Genomic DNA, 25,230 nt, shown 5'->3' on the forward strand with positions numbered 1-25,230 from the left:
TAACATTCATACAGAATTTTTATAAAGTACACTTATGATTGAAATGGTTATCAATTACTAAAACAAATTATCATTTAAGTAAAATCCGTTTAAATGTCATTTATAAAACACTTCCATAAATCAATCTTAAAAAGATGATAAGGAACAACAAGATCATAAAATAAATAGGCAATATGATTGTTTAAACATTTGAAGGAGTACAGAAAATCTTCAAACCGAAAATTGCAAATACATTCCAAACGATTAAAAGTACAAATACCTGTCCGCATAGGTGTCGTTGAGGTCATGGGTAACAGCAAGGATGTTGTCACTGTGGATGGAGATGTCTCTGTCATAGTAATGGATGGCGTTGTCTCTGTTGTAGAAATGGATAAAGTTGCCTCTGTTGTAGTACTAGATGGAATCGTCTCCGTTGTAATAATTGATGGCGGTTTTTTAGTTGTTGTATACGATGTTGTTGTCTCCGTGGTAGTCAAATGTGGAAAAGTCTCTGCTGTAGTTATCGATCGAGTTGTTTCTGGTGTAGTACTGGATAGTGTTGTCTCTGTTGTAGTACTTAATGGCGTTGTCTCCGTTGTAGTAACTGGTAAAGTTGTCTCTGTTGTAACACTGGCTGGTGATTCCTCTGTTGTATAAATGTATTGAGTTGTCTCAATTAATGTTATGGGCTGTGTTATAACTGTTGAAGTACTGAATGGGGTTGTTTCCTTGTCAGTAATTGATGTTGTTGTGTTCGTTGCTGTATTGGACAGAGTTGCCTCTATCGTAGTAATAAATGGAGTCATGGATAAAGTTGCCTCTGTTGTAGTACTTGATGGAGTTTTCTCCTTTTCAGTAAAAGATGGAGTTGTCTCCGTTGCAGAACTGGATGGAAATGTCTCTTTTGTAGTACTAGACGAAGTTGTCTCTGCTGTAGTACCTGATGAAAATGTGAGCGTTGTAGTAATTGGTGGAATTGTTTCCGTTGTTATAACGGATGCAGTTGTCTTCGTTGTAGTAATTAATGGAGTGGTCGCCGTTGAAGCAATATATGGATTTGTCTTTGTTGCAGAACTGAATGGAGTTGTCTCCTTTCTAATAATAGATGCAGTTGTCTTTGTTGATGTATTGAAGGGAGACGCCTCCGTTGTAGAAATAAATGGAGTTGTCTCCGTTGTAGTAATTGTAGTAATAATCCCAGGTGTATTCATGGATGAATTTGTCACTGTTATAGTAGTGGATGAAGATGTCTCCGTTGTAGTTATAGATGTAGTTGTTTCTTTTGTAGTTCTGGATGGAGTTGTCTCTCTTGTAGTTGATGGTGTTGTCTCCGTGGTAGAAAACGGAAGTGTCTCTGTTGAAGTACTATATGGAGTTCTCTCCGTTGCAGTACCGGATGGAGTTTTCTCCGTTGTAGTATTGGATGACGTTGTCTCCGTTGTTGTAAAGGATGGTGTTGTGTCCGTTGTTGGAACGGTTGGCGTAGTCTCTGCTGTAGAAATGAATGGACTTGTCTCTAATGTTGTACTGGATGATGTTGTCTCTGCTGTAGTACTCGATGGAGTTGTCTCTGTTGTTGTACTGGAGAGAGTTGTCGCTGCTGAAGTACTTGATGGATTTGTTTCCGTTGTAGTCATGACTAGAGTGTTCTCCGTTGCAGTGATAGATGCAGTTGTCAATGTTGTAGTACTGGGTGGCGTTGTGTCCGTTGTAGACATGGATGGAATTGTCTCCGTTGTTGTCATGGATGTATTTGTCTCTATTGTAGTACTGGATGGAGTTGTCTCCGTTGTTGTAATGGATGGTGTTGTATCCGTTGTGGTAATAGATGGATTTGTTTCTGTTGTAGACTTGGGTGGCGTAATTTCCATTGTGAGTAAAGAAAGTGTTGTCTCTGTGCCAGTAATGGATGGAGGTGACACTGTTGTAGTCATAGATGCAGTTGTCTCTGTAGGAGCACTGGCTGTAGAATTCTCTGTTGCATTACTGAGTGATACTGTCTCTGTGGTAGTAATGGTTGAAGTTGTCTCTGTGAAAGTACTGGATTGAGTTTTCTCCGTTGTAGTAAGAGATGGAGTTTTCTCTGTTGTAGTACGGGATGGGGTTGTATTCGCTGTAGTATTTGATTGAGTTGTCTCTGTTATAGTACTGGATGGAGTTGTATCTGCGGTGGTAACGGATTGAGTTATCTCCGTTGTAGTGAACGATGGAGTTGTCTGTGAAGATGTACTGGATTGAGTTGTCTCCGTTGAAGTACTGGATGGAATTGTTTCTGTTGTAGAAATGGATGGCGTTGTTTCCGTTGGTATAAAAAATAGAGTTGTCTCTGTGGTAGTAATGGATAGAGTTGACACTGTTGTAGTAATAGATACAGTTGTCTCTGTATGAGTACTGGCTGTAGTATTCTCTGTTACATTACTGAGTGGTATTGTCTTTGTGGAAGTTATGGATGGAGTTGTCTCTGCTAAAGTACTGGGTTGAGTTGTCTCCGTTGTAGTTATATATGGAGTTGTTTCTTTTATAGTACTGGATGGAGTTGTCTCTGTTATTGTACTGGATGGAGTTGTCTCTCTTGTAGTTGATGGTGTTGTCTCCGTGGTAGAAAACGATAGAGTAGTTCCTACTGTATTAATGGATGGAGATGTCTCTGTTGTAGTACTGGATGATGTTGTCTCTGTTTCAGTACTTGATGGAGCTGTATCTATGGTAGTTACGGATTGAGTTATCTCCGTTGTTGTAATAGACAGAGTCGTCCCTGAAGTAGTACGGGATTGAGTTGTCTCCGTTGTAGTAAGAGATGGAGTTTTCTCTGTTGTAGTACTGGATGGGGTTGTATTTGCTGTAGTATTTGATTGAGTTTTCTCTGTTATAGTACTGGATGGAGTTGTATCTGCGGTGGTAACGGATTGATTTATCTCCGTTTTAGTAAACGACGGAGTTGTCTGTGAAGATGTACTGGATTGAGTTGTCTCCGTTGAAGTACTGGATAGAATTGTTTCTTTAGTAGAAATGGATGGCGTTGTTTCCGTTGTTATAAAAGATAGAGTTGTCTCTGTGGTAGTATATGATGGAGTTGACACTGTTGTAGTAATAGATGCAGTTGTCTCTGTAGGAGTACCGGCTGTATTATTCTCTGTTACAGTACTGAGTGGTATTGTCTCTGTGGAAGTAATGGATAAAGTTGTCTCTGCTAAAGTACTGGATTGAGTTGTCTCCGTTGTAGTTATATATGGAGTTGTTTCTTTTGTAGTACTAGATGGAGATGTCTCTGTTATTTTACTGGATTTAGATGTCTCTCTTGTAGTTGATGGTGTTGTCTCCGTGGTAGAAAACGATAGAGTAGTTCCTAATGTAGTAATGGATGGAGTTGTCTCTGTTTCAGTACTGGATGATGTTGTCTCTGTTTCAGTACTTGATGGAGCTGTATCTGTGGTAGTTACGGATTGAGTTATCTCCGTTGTTGTAATAGACGGAGTCGTCTCTGAAATAGTACGGGATTGAGTTGTCTCCGTTGTAGTAAGAGATGGAGTTTTCTCTGTTGTAGTACTAAATTGGCTTGTATTTGCTGTATTATTTGATTGAGTTGTCTCTGTTATAGTACTGGATGGAGTTGTATCTGCGGTGGTAACGGATTGATTTATCTCCGTTGTAGTAAACGACGGAGTTGTCTGTGAAGATGTACTGGATTGAACTGTCTCCGTTGAAGTACTGGATGGAATTGTTTCTGTTGTAGAAATGGATGGCGTTGTTTCCATTGTTATAAAAGATAGAGTTGTCTCTGTGGTAGTAATGGTTGGAGTTGACACTGTTGTAGTAATAGATGCAGTTGTCTCTGTAGGAGTACTGGCTGTAGTATTTTCTGTTACAGTACTGAGTGGTATTGTCTCTGTGGAAGTAATGGATGAAGTTGTCCCTGTGAAAGTACTGGATTGAGTTGTCTCCGTTGTGGTTATATGTGGAGTTGTTTCTTTTGTAGTACTGGATGGAGTTGTCTCTGTTATTGTACTGGATGGAGTTGTCTCTCTTTCAGTTGATGGTGGTGTCTCCTTGGTAGAAAACGATAGAGAAGTTTCTAATGTAGTAATGGATGGAGTTGTCTCTGTTGTAGTACTGGATGATGTTGTGTCTGTTTTAGTACTTGATGGAGCTGTATCTGTGGTAGTTACGGATTGAGTTATCTCCGTTGTTGTAATAGAAGGAGTCGTCTCTGAAGTAGTACTGGATTGAGTTGTCTCCGGTGTAGTAAGAGATGGAGCTTTCTCTGTTGTAGTACTGGATGGAGTTGTATTTGCAGTAGTATTTGATTGAGTTGTCTCTGTTATAGTACTGGATTGAGTTGTATCTGCGGTGGTAACGGATTGATTTATCTCCGTTGTAGTAAACGACGGAGTTGTCTGTGAAGATGTACAGTATTGAGTTGTCTCCGTTGAAGTACTGGATGGAATTGTTTCTGTTGTAGAAATGGATGGCGTTGTTTCCGTTGTTATAAAAGATAGAGTTGTCTCTGTGGTAGTAATGGATGGAGTTGACACTGTTGTAGTAATAGATGCAGTTGTCTCTGTAGGAGTACCGGCTGTAGTATTCTCTGTTACAGTACTGAGTGGTATTGTCTCTGTGGAAGTAATGGATGGAGTTGTCTCTGCTAAAGTACTGGATTGAGTTGTCTCCGTTGGAGTTATATATGGAGTTGTTTCTTTTGTAGTGCTGGATGGAGTTGTCTCTGTTATTGTACTGGATTGAGTTGTCCCTCTTGTAGTTGATGGTGTTGTCTCCGTGGTAGAAAACGATAGGGTAGTTCCTACTGTAGAAATGGATGGAGATGTCTCTGTTGTAGTACTGGATGATGTTGTCTCTGTTTCAGTACTTGATGGAGCTGTATCTGTGGTAGTTACGGTTTGAGTTATCTCCGTTGTTGTAATAGACGGTGTCTTCTCTGAAGTAGTACTGGATTGAATTGTCTCCGTTGTAGTAAGAGATGGAGCTTTCTCTGTTGTAGTACTGGATGGGGTTGTATTTGCTGGAGTATTTGATTGAGTTGTCTCTGTTATAGTACTGGATGGAGTTTTATCTGCGGTGGTAACGGATTGATTTATCTCCGTTGTAGTAAACGACGGAGTTGTCTGTGAAGATGTACTGGATCGAGTTGTCTCCGTTGAAGTACTGGATAGAATCGTTTCTTTAGTAGAAATGGATGGCGTTGTTTCCGTTGTTATAAGAGATAGAGTTGTCTCTGTGGTAGTATATGATGGAGTTGACACTGTTGTAGTAATAGATGCAGTTGCCTCTGTAGGAGTACTGGCTGTAGTATTCTTTGTTACAGTACTGAGTGGTATTGTCTCTGTGGAAGTAATGGATAAAGTTGTCTCTGCTAAAGTACTGGATTGAGTTGTCTCCGTTGTAGTTATATATGGAGTTGTTTCTTTTGTAGTACTAGATGGAGATGTCTCTGTTATTGTACTGGATTTAGATTTCTCTCTTGTAGTTGATGGTGTTGTCTCCGTGGTAGAAAACGATAGAGTAGTTCCTAATGTAGTAATGGATGGAGTTGTCTCTGTTTCAGTACTGGTTGATGTTGTCTCTGTTTCAGTACTTGATGGAGCTGTATCTGTGGTAGTTACGGATTGAGTAATCTCCGTTGTTGTAATAGACGGAGTCGTCTCTGAAGTAGTACGGGATTGAGTTGTCTCCGTTGTAGTAAGAGATGGAGTTTTCTCTGTTGTAGTACTGGATGGGGTTGTATTTGCTGTATTATTTGATTGAGTTGTCTCTGTTATAGTACTGGATGGAGTTGTATCTGCGGTGGTAACGGATTGATTTATCTCCGTTGTAGTAAACGACGGAGTTGTCTGTGAAGATGTACTGGATTGAACTGTCTCCGTTGAAGTACTGGATGGAATTGTTTCTGTTGTAGAAATGGATGGCGTTGTTTCCATTGTTATAAAAGATAGAGTTGTCTCTGTGGTAGTAATGGTTGGAGTTGACACTGTTGTAGTAATAGATGCAGTTGTCTCTGTAGGAGTACTGGCTGTAGTATTCTCTGTTACAGTACTGAGTGGTATTGTCTCTGTGGAAGTAATGGATGAAGTTGTCCCTGTGAAAGTACTGGATTGAGTTGTCTCCCTTGTGGTTATATATGGAGTTGTTTCTTTTGTAGTACTGGATGGAGTTGTCTCTGTTAATGTACTGGATGGAGTTGTCTCTCTTTCAGTTGATGGTGGTGTCTCCTTGGTAGAAAACGATAGAGAAGTTTCTAATGTAGTAATGGATGGAGTTGTCTCTGTTGTAGTACTGGATGATGTTGTCTCTGTTTTAGTACTTGATGGAGCTGTATCTGTGGAAGTTACGGATTGAGTTATATCCGTTGTTGTAATAGACGGAGTCGTCTCTGAAGTAGTACTGGATTGAGTTGTCTCCGGTGTAGTAAGAGATGGAGCTTTCTCTGTTGTAGTACTGGATGGAGTTGTATTTGCAGTAGTAATTGAATGAGTTGTCTCTGTTATAGTACTGGATTGAGTTGTATCTGCGGTGGTAACGGATTGATTTATTTCCGTTGTAGTAAACGACGGAGTTGTCTGTGAAGATGTACTGGATTGAGTTGTCTCCGTTGAAGTACTGGATGGAATTGTTTCTGTTGTAGAAATGGATGGCGTTGTTTCCGTTGTTATAAAAGATAGAGTTGTCTCTGTGGTAGTAATGGATGGAGTTGACACTGTTGTAGTAATAGATGCAGTTGTCTCTGTACGAGTACCGGCTGTAGTATTCTCTGTTACAGTACTGAGTGGTATTGTCTCTGTGGAAGTAATGGATGGAGTTGTCTCTGCTAAAGTACTGGATTGAGTTGTCTCCGTTGGAGTTATATATGGAGTTGTTTCTTTTGTAGTGCTGGATGGAGTTGTCTCTGTTATTGTACTGGATTGAGTTGTCCCTCTTGTAGTTGATAGTGTTGTCTCCGTGGTAGAAAACGATAGGGTAGTTCCTACTGTAGTAATGGGTGGAGATGTCTCTGTTGTAGTACTGGATGATGTTGTCTCTGTTTCAGTACTTGATGGAGCTGTATCTGTGGTAGTTACGGTTTGAGTTATCTCCGTTGTTGTAATAGACGGAATCTTCTCTGAAGTAGTACTGGATTGAATTGTCTCCGTTGTAGTAAGAGATGGAGCTTTCTCTGTTGTAGTACTGGATGGGGTTGTATTTGCTGTAGTATTTGATTGAGTTGTCTCTGTTATAGTACTGGATGGAGTTTTATCTGCGGTGGTAACGGATTGATTTATCTCCGTTGTAGTAAACGACGGAGTTGTCTGTGAAGATGTACTGGATCGAGTTGTCTTCGTTGAAGTACTGGATGGAATTGTTTCTGTTTTAGAAATGGATGGCGTTGTTTCCGTTGTTATAAAATATAGAGTTGTCTCTGTGGTAGTAATGGATGGAGTTGACACTGTTGTAGTAATAGATGCAGTTGTCTCTGTAGGAGTACTGGCTGTAGTATTCTCTGTTACAGTACGGAGTGGTATTGTCTCTGTGGAAGTAATGGATGAAGTTGTCCCTGTGAAAGTACTGGATTGAGTTTTCTCCGTTGTGGTTATATGTGGAATTGTTTCTTTTATAGTACTGGATGGAGTTGTCTCTGTTATTGTACTGGATGGAGTTGTCTCTCTTGTAGTTGATGGTGGTGTCTCCTTGGTAGAAAACGATAGATTAGTTTCTAATGTAGTAATGGATGGAGTGGTCTCTGTTGTAGTACTGGATGATGTTGTCCCTGTTTCAGTACTTGATGGAGCTGTTTCTGTGGTAGTTACGGATTGAGTTATCTCCGTTGTTGTAATAGACGGAGTCGTCTCTGAAGTAGTTCTGGATTGAGTTGTCTCCGGTGTAGTAAGAGGTGGAGCTTTCTCTGTTGTAGTACTGGATGGAGTTGTATTTGCTGTAGTATTTGATTGAGTTGTCTCCGTAATAGTACTGGTTGGAGTTGTATCTGCGGTGGTAACGGATTGATTTATCTCCGTTGTAGTAAACGACGGAGTTGTCTGTGAAGATGTACTGGATTGAGTTTTCTCCGTTGAAGTACTGGATGGAATTGTTTCTGTTGTAGAAATGGATTGCATTGTTTCCGTTGTTATAAAAGATTGAGTTGTCTCTGTGGCAGTAATGGATGGAGTTGACACTGTTGTAGTAATAGATGCAGTTGTCTCTGTAGGGGTACTGGCTGTAGTATTCTCTGTTACAGTACTGAGTGGTATTGTCTCCGAGGAAGTAATGGAGGGAGTTGTCTCTGCTAAAGTACTGGATTGAGTTGTCTCCGTTGTAGTTATATATGGAGTTGTTTCTTTTGTAGTACTGGATGGAGTTGTCTCTGTTATTGTACTGGATTGAGTTGTGTCTCTTGTAGTTGATGGTTTTGTCTCCGTGGTAGAAAACGATAGAGTAGTTCCTACTGTAGTAATGGATGGAGATGTCTCTGTTGTAGTACTGGATGATGTTGTCTCTGTTTTAGTACTTGATGGAGCTGTATCTGTGGTCGTGACGGATTGAGTTATCTCCGTTGTTGTAATAGACGGAATCGTCTCTGAAGTAGTACTGGATTGAGTTGTCTCCGGTGTAGTAAGAGATGGGGCTTTCTCTGTTGTAGTACTGGATGGGGTTGAATGTGCTGTAGTATTTGATTGAGTTGTCTCTGTTATAGTACTGGATGGAGTTTTATCTGCGGTGGTAACGGATTGATGTATCTCCGTTGTAGTAAACGACGGAGTTGTCTGTGAAGATGTACTGGATTGAGTTGTCTCCGTTGAAGTACTGGATGGAATTGTTTCTGTTGTAGAAATGGATGGCGTTGTTTCCGTTGTTATAAAAGTTAGAGTTGTCTCTGTGGTAGTAATGGATGGAGTTGACACTGTTGTAGTAATAGATGCAGTTGTCTGTGTAGGAGTACTGGCTGTAGTATTCTCTGTTACAGTACTGAGTGGTATAGTCTCTGTGGAAGTAATGGATGAAGTTGTCCCTGAGAAAGTACTGGATTGAGTTGTCTCAGTTGTGGTTATATATGGAGTTGTTTCTTTTGTAGTACTGGATGGAGTTGTCTCTGTTATTGTACTGGATGGAGTTGTCTCTCTTGTAGTTGATGGTGGTGTCTCCTTGGTAGAAAACGATAGAGTAGTTTCTAATGTAGTAATGGATGGAGTTGTCTCAGTTGTTGTACTGGATGATGTTGTCTCTGTTATAAAACTTGATAGATCTGTATCTGTGGTCGTGACGGATTGAGTTATCTCCGTTGTTGTAATAGACGGAATCGTCTCTGAAGTAGTACTGGATTGAGTTGTCTCCGGTGTAGTAAGAGATGGAGTTTTCTCTATTGTAATTCTGGATGGAGTTGTATTTGCTGTAGTATTTGATTGAGTTGTCTCTGTTGTAGTACTGTATGGAGCTGTATCTCCGGTGGTAACGGATTGATTTATCTCCGTTGTAGTAAACGACGGAGCTGTCTGTGAAGAAGTACTGGATTGAGTTGTCTCCGTTGAAGTTTTGGATGGAGTTGTTTTTGTTGTAGAAATGGATGGCGTTGTTTCCGTTGTTTTAAAAGATAGAGTTGTCTCTGTGGTAGTAATAGATGGAGTTGACATTGTTGTAGTAATAGATATAGTTGTCTCTGTAGGAGTACTGGCTGTAGTATTCTCTGTTACAGTACTGAGTGGTATTGTCTCTGTGGAAGTAATTGATTGAGTTGTCTCTGCTAATTGACTGGATTGAGTTGTCTCCGTTGTAGTTATATATGGAGTTGTTTCTTTTGTAGTACTGGATGGAGTTGTCTCTGTTTTTGTACTGGATGGAGTTGTCTCTCTTGTAGTTGATAGTGTTGTCTCCGTGGTAGAAAACGATAGAGTAGTTCCTACTGTAGTAATGGATGGAGATGTCTCTGTTGTAGTACTGGATGATGTTGTCTCTGTTTCAGTACTTGATAGGGCTGTAACTGTGTTAGTAATGGATTGAGTTATCTCCGTTGTTGTAATAGACGGAGTCGTATCTGATGTAGTACTGGCTTGAGTTGTCTCCGTTGTAGTAAGAGATGGAGTTTTCTCTGTTGTAGTACTGGATGGGGTTGTATTTGCTGTAGTATTTGATTGAGTTGTCTCTGTTATTGTACTGGATGGAGTTTTATCTGCGATGGTAACGGATTGATTTAAATCCGTTGTAGTAAACGACGTAGTTGTATGTGAAGATGTACTGGCTTGAGTTGCCTCCGTTGAAGTACTGGATGGAATTGTTTCTGTTGTAGAAATGGATGGCGTTGTTTCCGTTGTTATAAAAGATAGAGTTGTCTCTGTGGTAGTAATGGATGGAGTTGACACTGTTGTAGTCAAAGATGCAGTTGTCTCTGTAGAAGTACTGGCTGTAGTATTCTCTGTTACAGTACTGAGTGGTATTGTCTCTGTGGAAGTGATGGATGGAGTTGTCTCTGTGAAAGCACTGGATTGAGTTGTCTCCGTTGTAGTTATATATGGAGTTGTTTCTTTTGTAGTACTGGATGGAGTTGTCTCTGTTATTGTACTGGATGGAGTTGTCTCTCTTGTAGTTGATGGTGTTGTTTCCTTGGTAGAAAACGATAGAGTAGTTCCTACTGTACTAATGGATGGAGTTGTCTCTGTTCTAGTACTGGATGATGTTGTCTCTGTTTTAGTACTTGATGGAACTGTATATGTGGTCGTAACGGATTGAGATATCTCCGTTGTTGTTATAGACGGTGTCGTCTCTGAAGTAGTACTGGATTGAGTTGTCTCCGTTGAAGTAAGAGGTGGAGTTTTCTCTGTTGAAGTACTGGATGTTTTTGTATTTGCTGTAGTATTTGATTGAGTTATCTCTGTTGTAGTAATGGATGGAGTTGTATCTGCGGTGGTAACGGATTGATTTATCTCCGTTGTAGTAAACGACGGAGTTGTCTGTGAAGAAGTACTGGATTGAGTTGTCTCCGTTGAAGTACTGGATGGAGTTGTTTCTGTTGTAGAAATGGGTGGCGTTGTTTCCGTTGTTATAAAAGTTAGAGTTGTCTCTGTTGCAGTAATGGATGGAGTTGACACTGTTGTAGCAATAGATACAGTTGTCTCTGTAGGAGTACTGGCTGTGTTATTATCTGTTACGGTACTGAGTGATATTGTCACTGCGGAAGTAATTGATGGATTTGTCTCTGCTAAAGTACTGGATTGAATTGTCTCCGTTGTAGTTATATATGGAGTTGTTTCTTTTGTAGTACTGGATGGAGTTGTCTCTGTTATTGTACTGGATTGAGTTGTCCCTCTTGTAGTTGATGGTGTTGTCTCCGTGGTAGAAAACGATAGAGTAGTTCCTACTGTAGTAATGGATGGAGATGTCTCTGTTGTAGTACTGGATGATGTTGTCTCAGTTTCAGTACTTGATGGAGCTGTATTTGTGGCAGTTACGGATTGAGTTATCTCCGTTGTTTTAATAGACGGAGTCGTCTCTGAAGTAGTACTGGATTGAGTTGTCTCCGTTGTAGTAAGAGATGGAGCTTTATCTGTTGTAGTACTGGATGGGGTTGTATTTGCTGTAGTATTTGATTGAGTTGTCTCTGTTATAGTACTGGATTGAGTGTTATCTGCGGTGGTAACGGATTGATTTATCTCCGTTGTAGTAAACGACGGAGTTGTCTGTGAAGATGTACTGAATTGAGTTGTCTCCGTTGAAGTACTGGATGGAATTGTTTCTGTTGTAGAAATGGATGGCGTTGTTTCCGTTGTTATAAAAGATAAAGTTGTCTCTGTGGCAGTCATGGATGGGGTTGACACTGTTGTAGTAAAAGATGCAGTTGTCTCTGTAGGAGTACTGGCTGTAGTATTCTCTGTTACAGTACTGAGTGGTATTGTCTCTGTGGAAGTAATGGATGGAGTTGTTTCTGCTAAAGTACTGGATTGAGTTGTCTCCGTTGTAGTTATATATGGAGTTGTTTCTTTTGTAGTACTGGATGGAGTTGTCTCTGTTATTGTACTGGACTGAGTTGTCCCTCTTGTAGTTGATGGTGTTGTCTCCGTGGTAGAAAACGATAGAGTAGTTCCTACTGTAGTAATGGATGGAGTGGTCTCTGTTGTAGTACTGGATGATGTTGTCTCTGTTTCAGTACTTGATGGAGCTGTATCTGTGGTATTTACGGATTGAGTTATCTCCGTTGTTGTAATAGACGGAGTGTTCTCTGAAGTAGTACTGGATTGAGTTGTCTCCGTTGTAGTAAGAGATGGAGCTTTCTCTGTTGTAGTACTGGATGGGGTTGTATTTGCTGTAGTATTTGATTGAGTTGTCTCTGTTATAGTACTGGATGGAGTTGTATCTGCGGTGGTAACGGATTGATTTATCTCCGTTGTAGTAAACGACGGAGTTGTCTGTGAAGATGTACTGGAATGAGTTGTCTCCGATGAAGTACTGCATGGAATTGTTTCTGTTGAAGAAATGGATGGCGTTATTTCCGTTGTTATAAAAGATAGAGTTGTCTCTGTGGTAGCAATGGATGGAGTTGACACTGGTGTAGTAATAGATGCAGTTGTCTCTGTAGGAGTACTGGCTGTAGAATTCTCTGTTACAGTACTGAGTGGTATTGTCTCTGTGGAAGTAATGAATGAAGTTGTCCCTGGTAAATTACTGGATTGAGTTGGCTCCGTTATGGTTATATGTGGAGTTTTTTGTTTTGTAGTACTGGATGGAGTTGAATTTGTTATTGTACTGGATGGAGTTGTCTCTCTGGTAGTACTTGATGATGTTGTCTCTGTTTTAATACTTGATGGAGCTGTATCTGTGGTAGTTACGGATTGATTTATCTCCGTTGTAGTAAACGACGGAGTTGTCTGTGAAGAAGTACTGGCTTGAGTTATCTCCGTTGAAGTACTGGATGGAGTGGTTTTTGTTGTGTAAATGGATGGCGTTGTTTCCGTTGTTATAAAAGATAGAGTTGTCTCTGTGGTAGTAATGGATGGAGTTGACACTGTTGTAGCAATAGATACAGTTGTCTCTGTAAGAGTACTGGCTGTAGTATAATCTGTTAGGGTACTGAATGGTATTGTCTCTGTGGAAGTAATCGATGAATTTGTCTCTGCTGAAGTACTGGATTGAATTTTCTCCGTTGTAGTTATATATGGAGTTGTTTCTTTTGTAGTACTGGATGGAGTTGTCACTGTTATTGTACTGGATGGAGTTGTCTCTCTTGTAGTTGATGTTGTTCTCTCCGTGGTAGAAAACGATAGAGTAGTTCCTACTGTAGTAATGGATGGAGATGTCTCTGTTGTAGTACTGGATGATGTTGTCTCTGTTTCAGTACTTGATGGAGCTGTATTTGTGGTAGTTACGGATTGAGTTATATCCGTTGTTGAAACAGACGGAGTCGTCTCTGAAGTAGTACGGGTTTGATTTGTCTCCGTTGTAATAAGAGATGGAGCTTTCTCTGCTGTAGTACTGGTTGGGGTTGTATTTGCTGTAGTATTTGATTGAGTTATCTCTGTTGTAGTACTGGATGGAGTTGTATCTGCGGTGGTAACGGATTGATTTATCTCCGTTGTAGTAAACGACGGAGTTGTCTGTGAAGAAGTACTGGATTCAGTTGTCTCCGTTGAAGTACTGGATGGAGTTGTTTCTGTTGTAAAAATGGGTGGCGTTGTTTCCGTTGTTATAAAAGTTAGAGTTGTCTCTGTTGCAGTAATGGATGGAGTTGACACTGTTGTAGCAATAGATACAGTTGTCTCTGTTGGAGCACTGGTTGTAGTATTATCTGTTACGGTACTGAGTGGAATTGTCTCTGTGGAAGTAATGGATGGATTTGTCTCTGCTAAAGTACTGGATTGAATTGTCTCCGTTGTAGTTATATATGGAGTTGTTTCTTTTGTAGTACTGGATGGAGTTGTCTCTGTTATTGTACTGGATGGAGTTGTCTCTCTTGTAGTTGATGTTGTTCTCTCCGTGGTAGAAAACGATAGAGTAGTTTCTACTGTAGTAATAGATAGAGATGTCTCTGTTGTAGTACTGGATGATGTTGTCTCTGTTTCAGTACTTGATGGAGCTGTATTTGTGGTTGTTACGGATTGAGTTATCTCCGTTGTTGTAACAGACGGAGTCGTCTCTGAAGAAGTACTGGATTGAGTTGTCTCCGTTGTAGTAAGAGATGGAGCTTCCTCTGTTGTAATACTGGATGGGGTTGTATTTGCTGTAGTATTTGATTGAGTTGTCTCTGTTATAGTACTGAATGGAGTTGTTTCTGCGGTTTTTACGGATTGAGCTATCTCCGTTATAGTAAACGACGGAGTTGTCTGTGAAGATGTACTGGATTGAGTTGTCTCCGTTGAAGTACTGGATGGAATTGTTTCTGTTGAAGAAATGGGTGGCGTTGTTTCCGTTGTTATAAAAGATAGAGTTGTCTCTGTGGTAGTAATGGATGAAGTTGACACTGTTGTAGCAATAGATGCAGTTGTCTCTGTAGGAGTACTGGCTGTAGTATTCTCTGTTACAGTACTGAGTGGTATTGTCTCTGTGGAAGTAATGGATGGAGTTGTCTCTGCTAAAGTACTGGATTGAGTTGTCTCCGTTGTAGTTATATATGGAGTTGTTTCTTTTGTAGTACTGGATGGAGTCGTCTCTGTTATTGTACTGGATTGAGTTGTCCCTCTTGTAGTTGATGGTGTTGTCTCCGTGGTAGAAAACGATAGAGTAGTTCCTACTGTAGTAATGGACGGAGATGTCTCTGTTGTAGTACTGGATGATGTTGTCTCTGTTTCTGTACTTGATGGAGCTGTATCTGTGGTAGTTACGGATTGAGTTATCTCCGTTGTTGTAATAGACGGAGTCGTCTCTGAAGTAGTAATGGATTGAGTTGTCTCCGTTGTAGTAAAAGATGGAGCTTTCTCTGTTGTAGTACTGGATGGGGTTGAATTTGCTGTAGTATTTGACTGAGTTGTCTCTGTTATAGTACTGGATGGAGTTGTATCTGCGGTGGTAACGGATTGATGTATCTCCGTTGTAGTAAACGACGGAGTTGTCTGTGAAGATGTACTGGATTGAGTTGTCTCCGTTGAAGTACTGGATGGAATTGTTTCTGTTGTAGAAATGGATGGCGTTGTTTCCGTTGTTATAAAAGATAGAGTCGTCTCTGTGGTAGTAATGGATGGAGTTGACACTGTTGTAGTAATAGATGCAGTTGTCTCTGTAGGAGTACTGGCTGTAGTATTCTCCGTTACAGTACTGAGTGGTATTGTCTCTGTGGAAGTAATGGATGAAGTTGTCCCTGTGAAAGTACTGGATTGAGTTGTCTCAGTTGTGGTTATATATGGAGTTGTTTCTTTTGTAGTACTGGATGGAGTTGTCCCTGTTATTGTACTTGATGGAGTTGTCTCTCTTGTAGTTGATGGTGGTGTCTCCTTGGTAGAAAACAATAGAGTATTTTCTAATGTAGTAATGGATGGAGTAGTCTCTGTTGAAGCACTGGATGATGTTGTCTCAGTTTTAGTACTTGATGGAGCTGTATCTGTGGTAGTTACGGATTGATTTATCTCCGTTGTTGTAATAGACGGAGTCGTCTCTGAAGTAGTACTTGATTCAGTTGTCTCCGTTGTAGTAAGAGATGGAGCTTTCTCTGTTGTAGTACTGGATGGAGTTGTATTTGCTGTAGTATTTGATTGAGTTTTTTCTGTTATAGTACTGGATGGAGTTGTATCTGCGGTGGTAACGGATTGATTTATCTCCGTTGTAGTAAACGACGGAGTTGTCTGTGAAGATGTACTGGATTGAGTTGTCTCCGTTGAATTACTGGATGGAATTGTTTCTGTTGCAGAAATGGATGGCATTGTTTCCGTTGTTATAAAAGATAGAGATGTCTCTGTGGTAGTAATGGATGGAGTTGACACTGTTGTAGCAATAGATACAGTTGTCTCTGTAGGAGTACTGGCTGTAGTATTCTCTGTTACATTACTGAGTGGTATTGTCTCTGTGGAAGTAATGGATGGAGTTGTCTCTGCTAAAGTACTGGATTGAGTTGTCTCCGTTGTAGTTATATATGGAGTTGTTTCTTTTGTAGTACTGGATGGAGTAGTCTCTGTTATTGTAATGGATTGAGTTGTCCCTCTTGTAGTTGATGATGTTGTCTCCGTGGTAGAAAACGATAGAGTAGTTCCTACTGTAGTCATGGATGGAGATGTCTCTGTTGTAGTACTGGATGATGTTGTCTCTGTTTTAGTACTTGATGGAGCTGTATCTGTGGTAGTTACGGATTGAGTTATCTCCGTCGTTGTAATAGACGGAGTCGTCTCTGAAGTAGTACTGGATTGAGTTGTCTCCGTTGTAGTAAGAGATGGAGCTTTCTCTGTTGTAGTACTGGATGGGGTTGTATTTGCTGTAGTATTTGATTGAGTTGTCTCTGTTATAGTACTGGATGGAGTTTTATCTGCGGTGGTAACGGATTGATTTATCTCCGTTGATGTAAACGACGGAGTTGTCTGTGAAGATGTACTGGATTGAGTTGTCTCCGTTGAAGTACTGGATGGATTTGTTTCTGTTGTAGAAATGGATGGCGTTGTTTCCGTTGTTATTAAAGATAGAGTTGTCTCTGTGATAGTAATGGATGGAGTTGACACTGTTGTAGTAATAGATGCAGTTGTCTCTGTAGGAGTACTGGCTGTAGTATTGTCTGTTACAGTACTGAGTGGTATTGTCTCTGTGGAAGTAATGGATGAAGTTGTCCCTGTGAAAGTACTGGATTGAGTTGTCTCCGTTGTGGTTATATATTGAGTTGTTTCTTTTGTATTACTGAATGGAGTTGTCTCTGTTATTGTACTGGATGGAGTTGTCTCTCTTGTAGTTGATGGTTGTGTTCCCTTGGTAGAAAACGAGAGAGTAGTTTCTAATGTAGTAATGGCTGGAGTTGTCTCTGTTGTTGTACTGGATGATGTTGTCTCTGTTATAAAACTTGATGGAGCTGTATCTGTGGTCGTAACGGATTGAGTTATCTCCGTTGTTGTAATAGACGGAATCGTCTCTGAAGTAGTACTGGATTGAGTTGTCTCCGATGTAGTAAGAGATGAAGTTTTCTCTATTGAAATACTGGATGGAGTTGTATTTGCTGTAGTAGTTGATTGAGTTGTCTCTGTTGTAGTACTGTATGGAGTTGTATCTCCGGTGGTAACGGATTGATTTATCTCCGTTGTAGTAAACGACGGAGCTGTCTGTGAAGAAGTACTGGATTGAGTTGTCTCCGTTGAAGTTTTGGATTGAGTTGTTTTTGTTGTAGAAATGGATGGCGTTGTTTCCGTTGTTTTAAAAGATAGAGTTGTCTCTGTGGTAGTAATAGATGGGGTTGACATTGTTGTAGTAATAGATATAGTTGTCTCTGTAGGAGTACTGGCTGTAGTATTCTCTGTTACAGTACTGAGTGGTATTGTCTCTGTGGAAGTAATTGATTGAGTTGTCTCTGCTAATTGACTGGATTGAGTTGTCTCCGTTGTAGTTATATATGGAGTTGTTTCTTTTGTAGTACTGGATGCAGTTGTCTTTGTTATTGTACTGAATGGAGTTGTCTCTCTTGGAGTTGATGGTGTTGTCTCCGTGGTAGAAAACGATAGAGTAGTTCCTACTGTAGTAATGGATGGAGATGGCTCTGTTGTAGTACTGGATGATGTTGTCTCTGTTTCAGTACTTGATAGGGCTGTATCTGTGTTAGTTACGGATTGAGTTATCTCCGTTGTTGTAATAGACGGAGTCGTATCTGATGTAGTACTGGCTTGAGTTGTCTCCGTTGTAGTAAGAGATGGAGTTTTCTCTGTTGTAGTACTGGATGGGGTTGTATTTGCTGTAGTATTTGATTGAGTTGTCTCTGTTATAGTACTGGATGGAGTTTTATCTGCGATGGTAACGGATTGATTTATCTCCGTTGTAGTAAACGACGTAGTTGTATGTGAAGATGTACTGGATTGAGTTGTCTCCGTTGAAGTACTGGATGGAATTGTTTCTGTTGTAGAAATGGATGGCGTTATTTCCGTTGTTATAAAAGATAGAGTTGTCTCTGTGGTAGTAATGGTTGGAGATGACACTGTTGTAGTCAAAGATGCAGTTGTCTCTGTAGAAGTACTGGCTGTAGTATTCTCTGTTACAGTACTGAGTGGTATTGTCTCTGTGGAAGTAATGGATGGAGTTGTCTCTAAAGTACTGGATTGAGTTGTCTCCGTTGTAGTTATATATGGAGTTGTTTCTTTTGTAGTACTGGATGGAGTTGTCTCTGTTATTGTACTGGATGGAGTTGTCTCTCTTGTAGTTGATTGTATTGTTTCCTTGGTAGAAAACGATAGAGTAGTTCCTACTGTACTCATGGATGGAGTTGTCTCTGTTGTAGTACTGGATGATGTTGTCTCTGTTTTAGTACTTGATGGAGCTGTATATGTGGTCGTAACGGTTTGAGTTATCTCCGTTGTTGTTATAGACGGTGTCGTCTCTGAAGTAGTACTGGATTGAGTTGTCTCCGGTGTAGTAAGAGATGGAGTTTTCTCTGTTGTAGTACTGGATGGATTTGTATTTGCTGTAGTATTTGATTGAGTTATCTCTGTTGTAGTACTGGATGGAGTTGTATATGCGGTGGTAACGGATTGATTTATCTCCGTTGTTGTAAACGACGGAGTTGTCTGTGAAGAAGTACTGGATTGAGTTGTCTCCGTTGAAGTACTGGATGGAGTTGTTTCTGTTGTAGAAATGGGTGGCGTTGTTTCCGTTGTTATAAAAGATAGAGTTGTCTCTGTTGCAGTAATGGATGGAGTTGACACTGTTGTAGCAATATATACAGTTGTCTCTGTAGGAGTACTGGCTGTAGTATTATCTGTTACGGTACTGAGTGGTATTGTCTCTGTGGAAGTAATGGATGGATTTGTCTCTGCTAAAGTACTGTATTGAATTATGTCCGTTATGGTTATATGTGGAGTTTTTTCTTTTGTAGTACTGGATGGAGTTGTCTTTGTTATTGAACTGGATGGAGTTGTCTCTCTGGTAGTACTGGATGATGTTGTCTCTGTTTTAATACTTGATGGAGCTGTATCTGTGGTAGTTACGGATTGAGTTATCTCCGTTGTAGTAAACGACGGAGTTGTCTGTGAAGAAGTACTGGCTTGAGTTATCTCCGTTGAAGTACTGGATGGAGTTGTTTTTGTTGTAGAAATGGATGGCGTTGGTTCCGTTGTTATAAACGATAGAGTTGTCTCTGTGGTAGTAATGGATGGAGTTGACACTGTTGTAGCAATAGATACAGTTGTCTCTGTAAGAGTACTGGCTGTAGTATTATCTGTTAGGATACTGAGTGGTATTGTCTCTGTGGAAGTAATGGATGAATTTGTCTCTGCTAAAGTACTGGATTGAATTTTCTCCGTTGTAGTTATATATGGAGTTGTTTCTTTTGTAGTACTGATGGAGTTGTCTCTGTTATTGTACTGGATGGAGTTGTCTCTCTTGTAGTTGATGTTGTTCTCTCCGTGGTAGAAAACGATAGTGTAGTTCCTACTTTAGTAATGGATGGAGATGTCTCTGTTGTAGTACTGGATGATGTTGTCTCTGTTTCAGTACTTGATGGAGCTGTATTTGTAGTAGTTACGGATTGAGTTATATCCGTTGTTGTAACAGACGGAATCGTCTCTGAAGTAGTAGGGGATTGAGTTGTCTCCGTTGTAATAAGAGATGGAGCTTTCTCTGCTGTAGTACTGGATGGGTTTGTATTTGCTGTAGTATTTGATTGAGTTGCCTCTGTTATAGTACTGGATGGAGTTGTATCTGCGGTTGTAACGGATTGAGCTATCTCCGTTGTAGTAAACAACGGAGTTTTCTGTGAAAAAGTACTGGATTGAGTTGTCTCCGTTGAAGTACTGGATGGAATTGTTTCTGTTGTAGAAATGGATGGCGTTGTTTCCGTTGTTATAAAAGATAGAGTTGTCTCTGTGGTAGTAATGGATGGAGTTGACACTGTTGTAGCAATAGATACAGTTGTCTCTGTAGGAGTACTGGCTGTAGTATTCTCTGTTACAGTACTGAGTGGTATTGTCTCTGTGGAAGTAATGGATGGAGTTGTCTCTGCTAAAGTACTGGATTGAGTTGTCTCCGTTGTAGTTATATATGGAATTGTTTCTTTTGTAGTACTGGATGGAGTAGTCTCTGTTATTGTACTGGATTGAGTTGTCCCTCTTGTAGTTGATGGTGTTGTCTCCGTGGTAGAAAACGATAGAGTAGTTCCTACTGAAGTAATGTATGGAGATGTCTCTGTTGTAGTACTGGATGATGTTGTCTCTGTTTCAGTACTTGATGGAGCTGTATCTGTGGTAGTTACGGATTGAGTTATCTCCGTTGTTATAATAGACGGAGTCGTCTCTGAAGTAGTACTGGATTCAGTTGTCTCCGTTGTAGTAAGAGATGGAGCTTTTTCTGTTGTAGTACTAAATGGGGTTGTATTTGCTGTAGTATTTGATTGAGTTGTCTCTGTTATAGTACTGGATGGAGTTTTATCTGCGGTGGTAACGGATTGATTTATCTCCGTTGTAGTAAACGACGTAGTTGTATGTGAAGATGTACTGGATTGAGTTGTCTCCGTTGAAGTACTGGATGGAATTGTTTCTGTTGTAGAAATGGATGGCGTTGTTTCCGTTGTTATAAAAGATAGAGTTGTCTCTGTGGTAGTAATGGATGGAGTTGACACTGTTGTAGTCAAAGATGCAGTTGTCTCTGTAGAAGTACTGGCTGTAGTATTCTCTGTTACAGTACTGAGTGGTATTGTCTCTGTGGACGTAATGGATGGAGTTGTCTCTAAAGTACTGGATTGAGTTGTCTCCGTTGCAGTTATATATGGAGTTTTTTCTTTTGTAGTACTGGATGGAGTTGTCTCTGTTATTGTACTGGATGTAGTTGTCTCTCTTGTAGTTGATGGTGTTGTTTCCTTGGTAGAAAACGATAGAGTAGTTCCTTCTGTACTAATAGATGGAGTTGTCTCTGTTGTAGTACTGGATGATGTTGTCTCTGTTGTAGTACTTGATGGAGCTGTATATGTGGCCGTAACGGATTGAGTTATCTCCGTTGTTGTTATAGACGGTGTCGTCTCTGAAGTAATACCGGATTGAGTTGTCTCCGGTGTAGTAAGAGGTGGAGTTTTCTCTGTTGTAGTATTTGATGGATTTGTATTTGCTGTAGTATTTGATTGTGTTATCTCTGTTGTAGTACTGAATGGAGTTGTCTCTGTTATTGTACTGGATTGAGTTGTCCCTCTTGTAGTTGATGGTGTTGTCTCCGTGGTAGAAAACGATAGAGTAGTTCCTACTGAAGTAATGTATGGAGATGTCTCTGTTGTAGTACTGGATGATGTTGTCTCTGTTTCAGTACTTGATGGATCTGTATCTGTGGTAGTTACGGATTGAGTTATCTCCGTTGTTATAATAGACGGAGTCGTCTCTGAAGTAGTACTGGATTCAGTTGTCTCCGTTGTAGTAAGAGATGGAGCTTTTTCTGTTGTAGTACTAAATGGGATTGTATTTGCTGTAGTATTTGATTGAGTTGTCTCTGTTATAGTACTGGATGGAGTTTTATCTGCGGTGGTAACGGATTGATTTATCTCCGTTGTAGTAAACGACGTATTTGTATGTGAAGATGTACTGGATTGAGTTGTATCCGTTGAAGTACTGGATGGAATTGTTTCTGTTGTAGAAATGGATGGCGCTGTTTCCGTTGTTATAAAAGATAGAGTTGTCTCTGTGGTAGTAATGGATGGAGTTGACACTGTTGTAGTCAAAGATGCAGTTGTCTCTGTAGAAGTACTGGCTGTAGTATTCTCTGTTACAGTACTGAGTGGTATTGTCTCTGTGGACGTAATGGATGGAGTTGTCTCCAAAGTACTGGATTGAGTTGTCTCCGTTGTAGTTATATATGGAGTTGTTTCTTTTGTAGTACTGGATGGAGTTGTCTCTGTTATTGTACTGGATGTAGTTGTCTCTCTTGTAGTTGATGGTGTTGTTTCCTTGGTAGAAAACGATAGAGTAGTTCCTACTGTACTAATAGATGGAGTTGTCTCTGTTGTAGTACTGGATGATGTTGTCTCTGTTTTAGTACTTGATGGAGCTGTATATGTGGTCGTAACGGATTGAGTTATCTCCGTTAGTTGTTATAGACGGTGTCGTCTCTGAAGTAGTACTGGATTGAGTTGTCTCCGGTGTAGTAAGAGGTGGAGTTTTCTCTGTTGTAGTACTGGATGGATTTGTATTTGCTGTAGTATTTGATTGAGTTATCTCTGTTGTAGTACTGAATGGAGTTGTATCTGCGGTGGTAACGGATTGATTTATCTCCGTTGTAGTAAACGACGGAGTTGTCTGTGAAGAAGTACTGGATTGAGTTGTCTCCGTTGAAGTACTGGATGGAGTTGTTTCTGTTGTAGAAATGGTTGGCGTTGTTTCCGTTGTTATAAAAGATAGAGTTGTCTCTGTTGCAGTAATGGATGGAGTTGACACTGTTGTAGCAATAGATACAGTTGTCTCTGTAGGAGTACTGGCTGTAGTATTATCTGTTACGGTACTGAGTGGTATTGTCTCTGAGGAAGTAATGGATGAATTTGTCTCTGCTAAAGTACTGGATTGAATTGTCTCCGTTGTAGTTATATATGGAGTTGTTTCTTTTGTAGTACTGGATGGAGTTGTCTCTGTTATTGTACTGGATGGAGTTGTCTCTCTTGTAGTTGATGTTCTCTCCGTGGTAGAAAACGATAGAGTAGTTCCTACTGTAGTAATAGATAGAGATGTCTCTGTTGTAGTACTGGATGATGTTGTCTCTGTTTCAGTACTTGATGGAGCTGTATTTGTGGTTGTTACGGATTGAGTTATCTCCGTTGTTGTAATAGACGGAGTCGTCTCTGAAGTAGTACTGGATTGAGTTGTCTCCGTTGTAGTAAGAGATGGAGCTTTCTCTGTTGTAGTACTGGATGGGGTTGTATTTGCTGTAGTATTTGATTGAGTTGTCTCTGTTATAGTACTGGATGGAGTGTTATCTGCGGTGGTAACGAATTGATTTATCTCCGATTATAGTAAACGACGGAGTTGTCTGTGAAGATGTACTGGATTGAGTTGTCTCCGTTGAAGTACTGGATGGAATTGTTTCTGTTGTAGAAATGGATGGCGTTGTTTCCGTTGTTATAAAAGATAGAGTTGTCTCTGTGGTAGTAATGGATGGAGTTGACACTGTTGTAGTAATAGATGCAGTTGTCTCTTGTAGGAGTACTGGCTGTAGTATTCTCTGTTACAGTACTGAGTGGTATTGTCTCTGTGGAAGTAATGGATGAAGTTGTCCCTGTGAAAGTACTGGATTGAGTTGTCTCCGTTGTAGTTATATATGGAGTTGTTTCTTTTGTAGTACTGGATGGAGTTGTCTCTGTTATTGTACTGGATGGAGTTGTCTCTCTTGTAGTTGATGGTGGTGTCTCCGTGGTAGAAAACGATAGAGTAGTTCCTAATGTAGTAATGGATGGAGATGTCTCTGTTGTAGTACTGGATGATGTTGTCTCTGTTTTAGTACTTGATGGAGCTGTATATGTGGTAGTTACGGATTGAGTTATCTCCGTTGTTGTAATAGACGGAGTCGTCTCTGAAGTAGTACTGGATTGAGTTGTCTCCGGTGTAGTAAGAGATGGAGCTTTTTCTGTTGTAGTACTGGATGGAGTTGTATTTGCTGTAGTATTTGATTGAGTTGTCTCTGTTATAGTACTGGATGGAGTTGTATCTGCGGTGGTAACGGATTGATTTATCTCCGTTGTAGTAAACGACGGAGTTGTCTGTGAAGAAGTACTGGATTGAGTTGTCTCCGTTGAAGTACTGGATGGAGTTGTTTCTGTTGTAGAAATGGGTGGCGTTGTTTCCGTTGTTATAAAAGATAGAGTTGTCTCTGTTGCAGTAATGGATGGAGTTGACACTGTTGTAGCAATAGATACAGTTGTCTCTGTAGGAGTACTGGCTGTAGTATTATCTGTTACGGTACTGAGTGGTATTGTCTCTGTGGAAGTAATTGATGGATTTGTCTCTGCTAAAGTACTGGATTGAATTGTCTCCGTTGTAGTTATATATGGAGTTGTTTCTTTTGTAGTACTGGATGGAGTTGTCTCTGTTATTGTACTGGATGGAGTTGTCTCTCTTGTAGTTGATGTTGTTCTCTCCGTGGAAGAAAACGATAGAGTAGTTCCTACTGTAGTAATAGATAGAGATGTCTCTGTTGTAGTACTGGATGATGTTGTCTCTGTTTCAGTACTTGATGGAGCTGTATTTGTGGTCGTTAACGGATTGAGTTATCTCCGTTGTTGTATAGACGGTGTCGACTCTGAAATAGTACTGGATTGAGTTGTCTCCGGTTGTAGTTAGAGGTGGAGTTTCTCTGTTGTAGTACTGGATGGATTTGTATTTGCAGTAGTATTTGATTGAGTTATCTCTGTTGTAGTACTGTATGGAGTTGTATCTGCGGTGGTAAGGGATTGATTTATCTCCGTTGTAGTAAACGACGGAGTTGTCTGTGAAGAAGTACTGGATTGAGTTGTCTCCGTTGAAGTACTGGATGGAGTTGTTTCTGTTGTAGAAATGGATGGCGTTGTTTTCGTTGTTATAAAAGATAGAGTTGTCTCTGTGGTAGTAATGGATGGAGTTGACACTGTTGTAGCAATAGATACAGTTGTCTCTGTAGGAGTACTGGCTGTAGTATTATCTGTTAGGGTACTGAGTGGTATTTTCTCTGTGGAAGTAATGGATGGATTTGTCTCTGCTAAAGTACTGGATTGAGTTGTCTCCGTTGTAGTTATATATGGAGTTGTTTCTTTTGTAGTACTGGATGGAGTTGTCTCTGTTATTGTACTGGATGGAGTTGTCTCTCTTGTAGTTGATGTTGTTCTCTCCGTGGTAGAAAACGATAGAGTAGTTCCTACTGTAGTAATGGATGGAGATGTCTCTGTTGTAGTACTGGATGATGTTGTCTCTGTTTCAGTACTTGATGGAGCTGTATTTGTGGTAGTTACGGATTGAGTTATCTCCGTTGTTGTAATAGACGGAGTCGACTCTGAAGTAGTACTGGATTGAGTTGTCTCCGGTGTAGTAAGAGATGGAGCTTTCTCTGTTGTAGTACTGGATAGGGGTTGTATTTGCTGTAGTATTTGATTGAGTTGCCTCTGTTATAGTACTGGATGGAGTTGTATCTGCGGTGGTAACGGATTGATTTATCTCCGTTGTAGTAAACAACGGAGTT

The 25,230-nt window shown here is 40.2% G+C and overlaps 1 protein-coding gene across 1 annotated transcript in view; it reads right to left on the reverse strand.

Moving 5' to 3' along the window:
• LOC127866906 (uncharacterized) overlaps positions 1 to 18,314 on the reverse strand; it is a 43,711-nt gene extending 25,397 nt beyond the window's left edge. Inside the window, 19 exon segments of the mRNA XM_052407761.1 lie at positions 260 to 6,429; positions 6,485 to 7,009; positions 7,454 to 7,655; positions 7,776 to 8,459; positions 8,555 to 9,333; positions 9,632 to 9,913; positions 10,196 to 10,559; positions 10,662 to 11,044; positions 11,165 to 11,349; positions 11,623 to 12,040; positions 12,104 to 12,577; positions 12,752 to 12,858; positions 12,975 to 14,167; positions 14,232 to 15,214; positions 15,308 to 15,374; positions 15,548 to 16,890; positions 17,351 to 17,632; positions 17,915 to 18,275; positions 18,311 to 18,314. Coding sequence (XP_052263721.1) covers positions 260 to 6,429; positions 6,485 to 7,009; positions 7,454 to 7,655; positions 7,776 to 8,459; positions 8,555 to 9,333; positions 9,632 to 9,913; positions 10,196 to 10,559; positions 10,662 to 11,044; positions 11,165 to 11,349; positions 11,623 to 12,040; positions 12,104 to 12,577; positions 12,752 to 12,858; positions 12,975 to 14,167; positions 14,232 to 15,214; positions 15,308 to 15,374; positions 15,548 to 16,890; positions 17,351 to 17,632; positions 17,915 to 18,275; positions 18,311 to 18,314 — 14,806 coding nt within the window.
• Between the last annotated feature and the right edge of the window lie 6,916 nt (positions 18,315 to 25,230).

The sequence above is a fragment of the Dreissena polymorpha genome, chromosome 2 (assembly GCF_020536995.1).
Source record: "Dreissena polymorpha isolate Duluth1 chromosome 2, UMN_Dpol_1.0, whole genome shotgun sequence".
NCBI lineage: Eukaryota > Metazoa > Mollusca > Bivalvia > Myida > Dreissenidae > Dreissena > Dreissena polymorpha.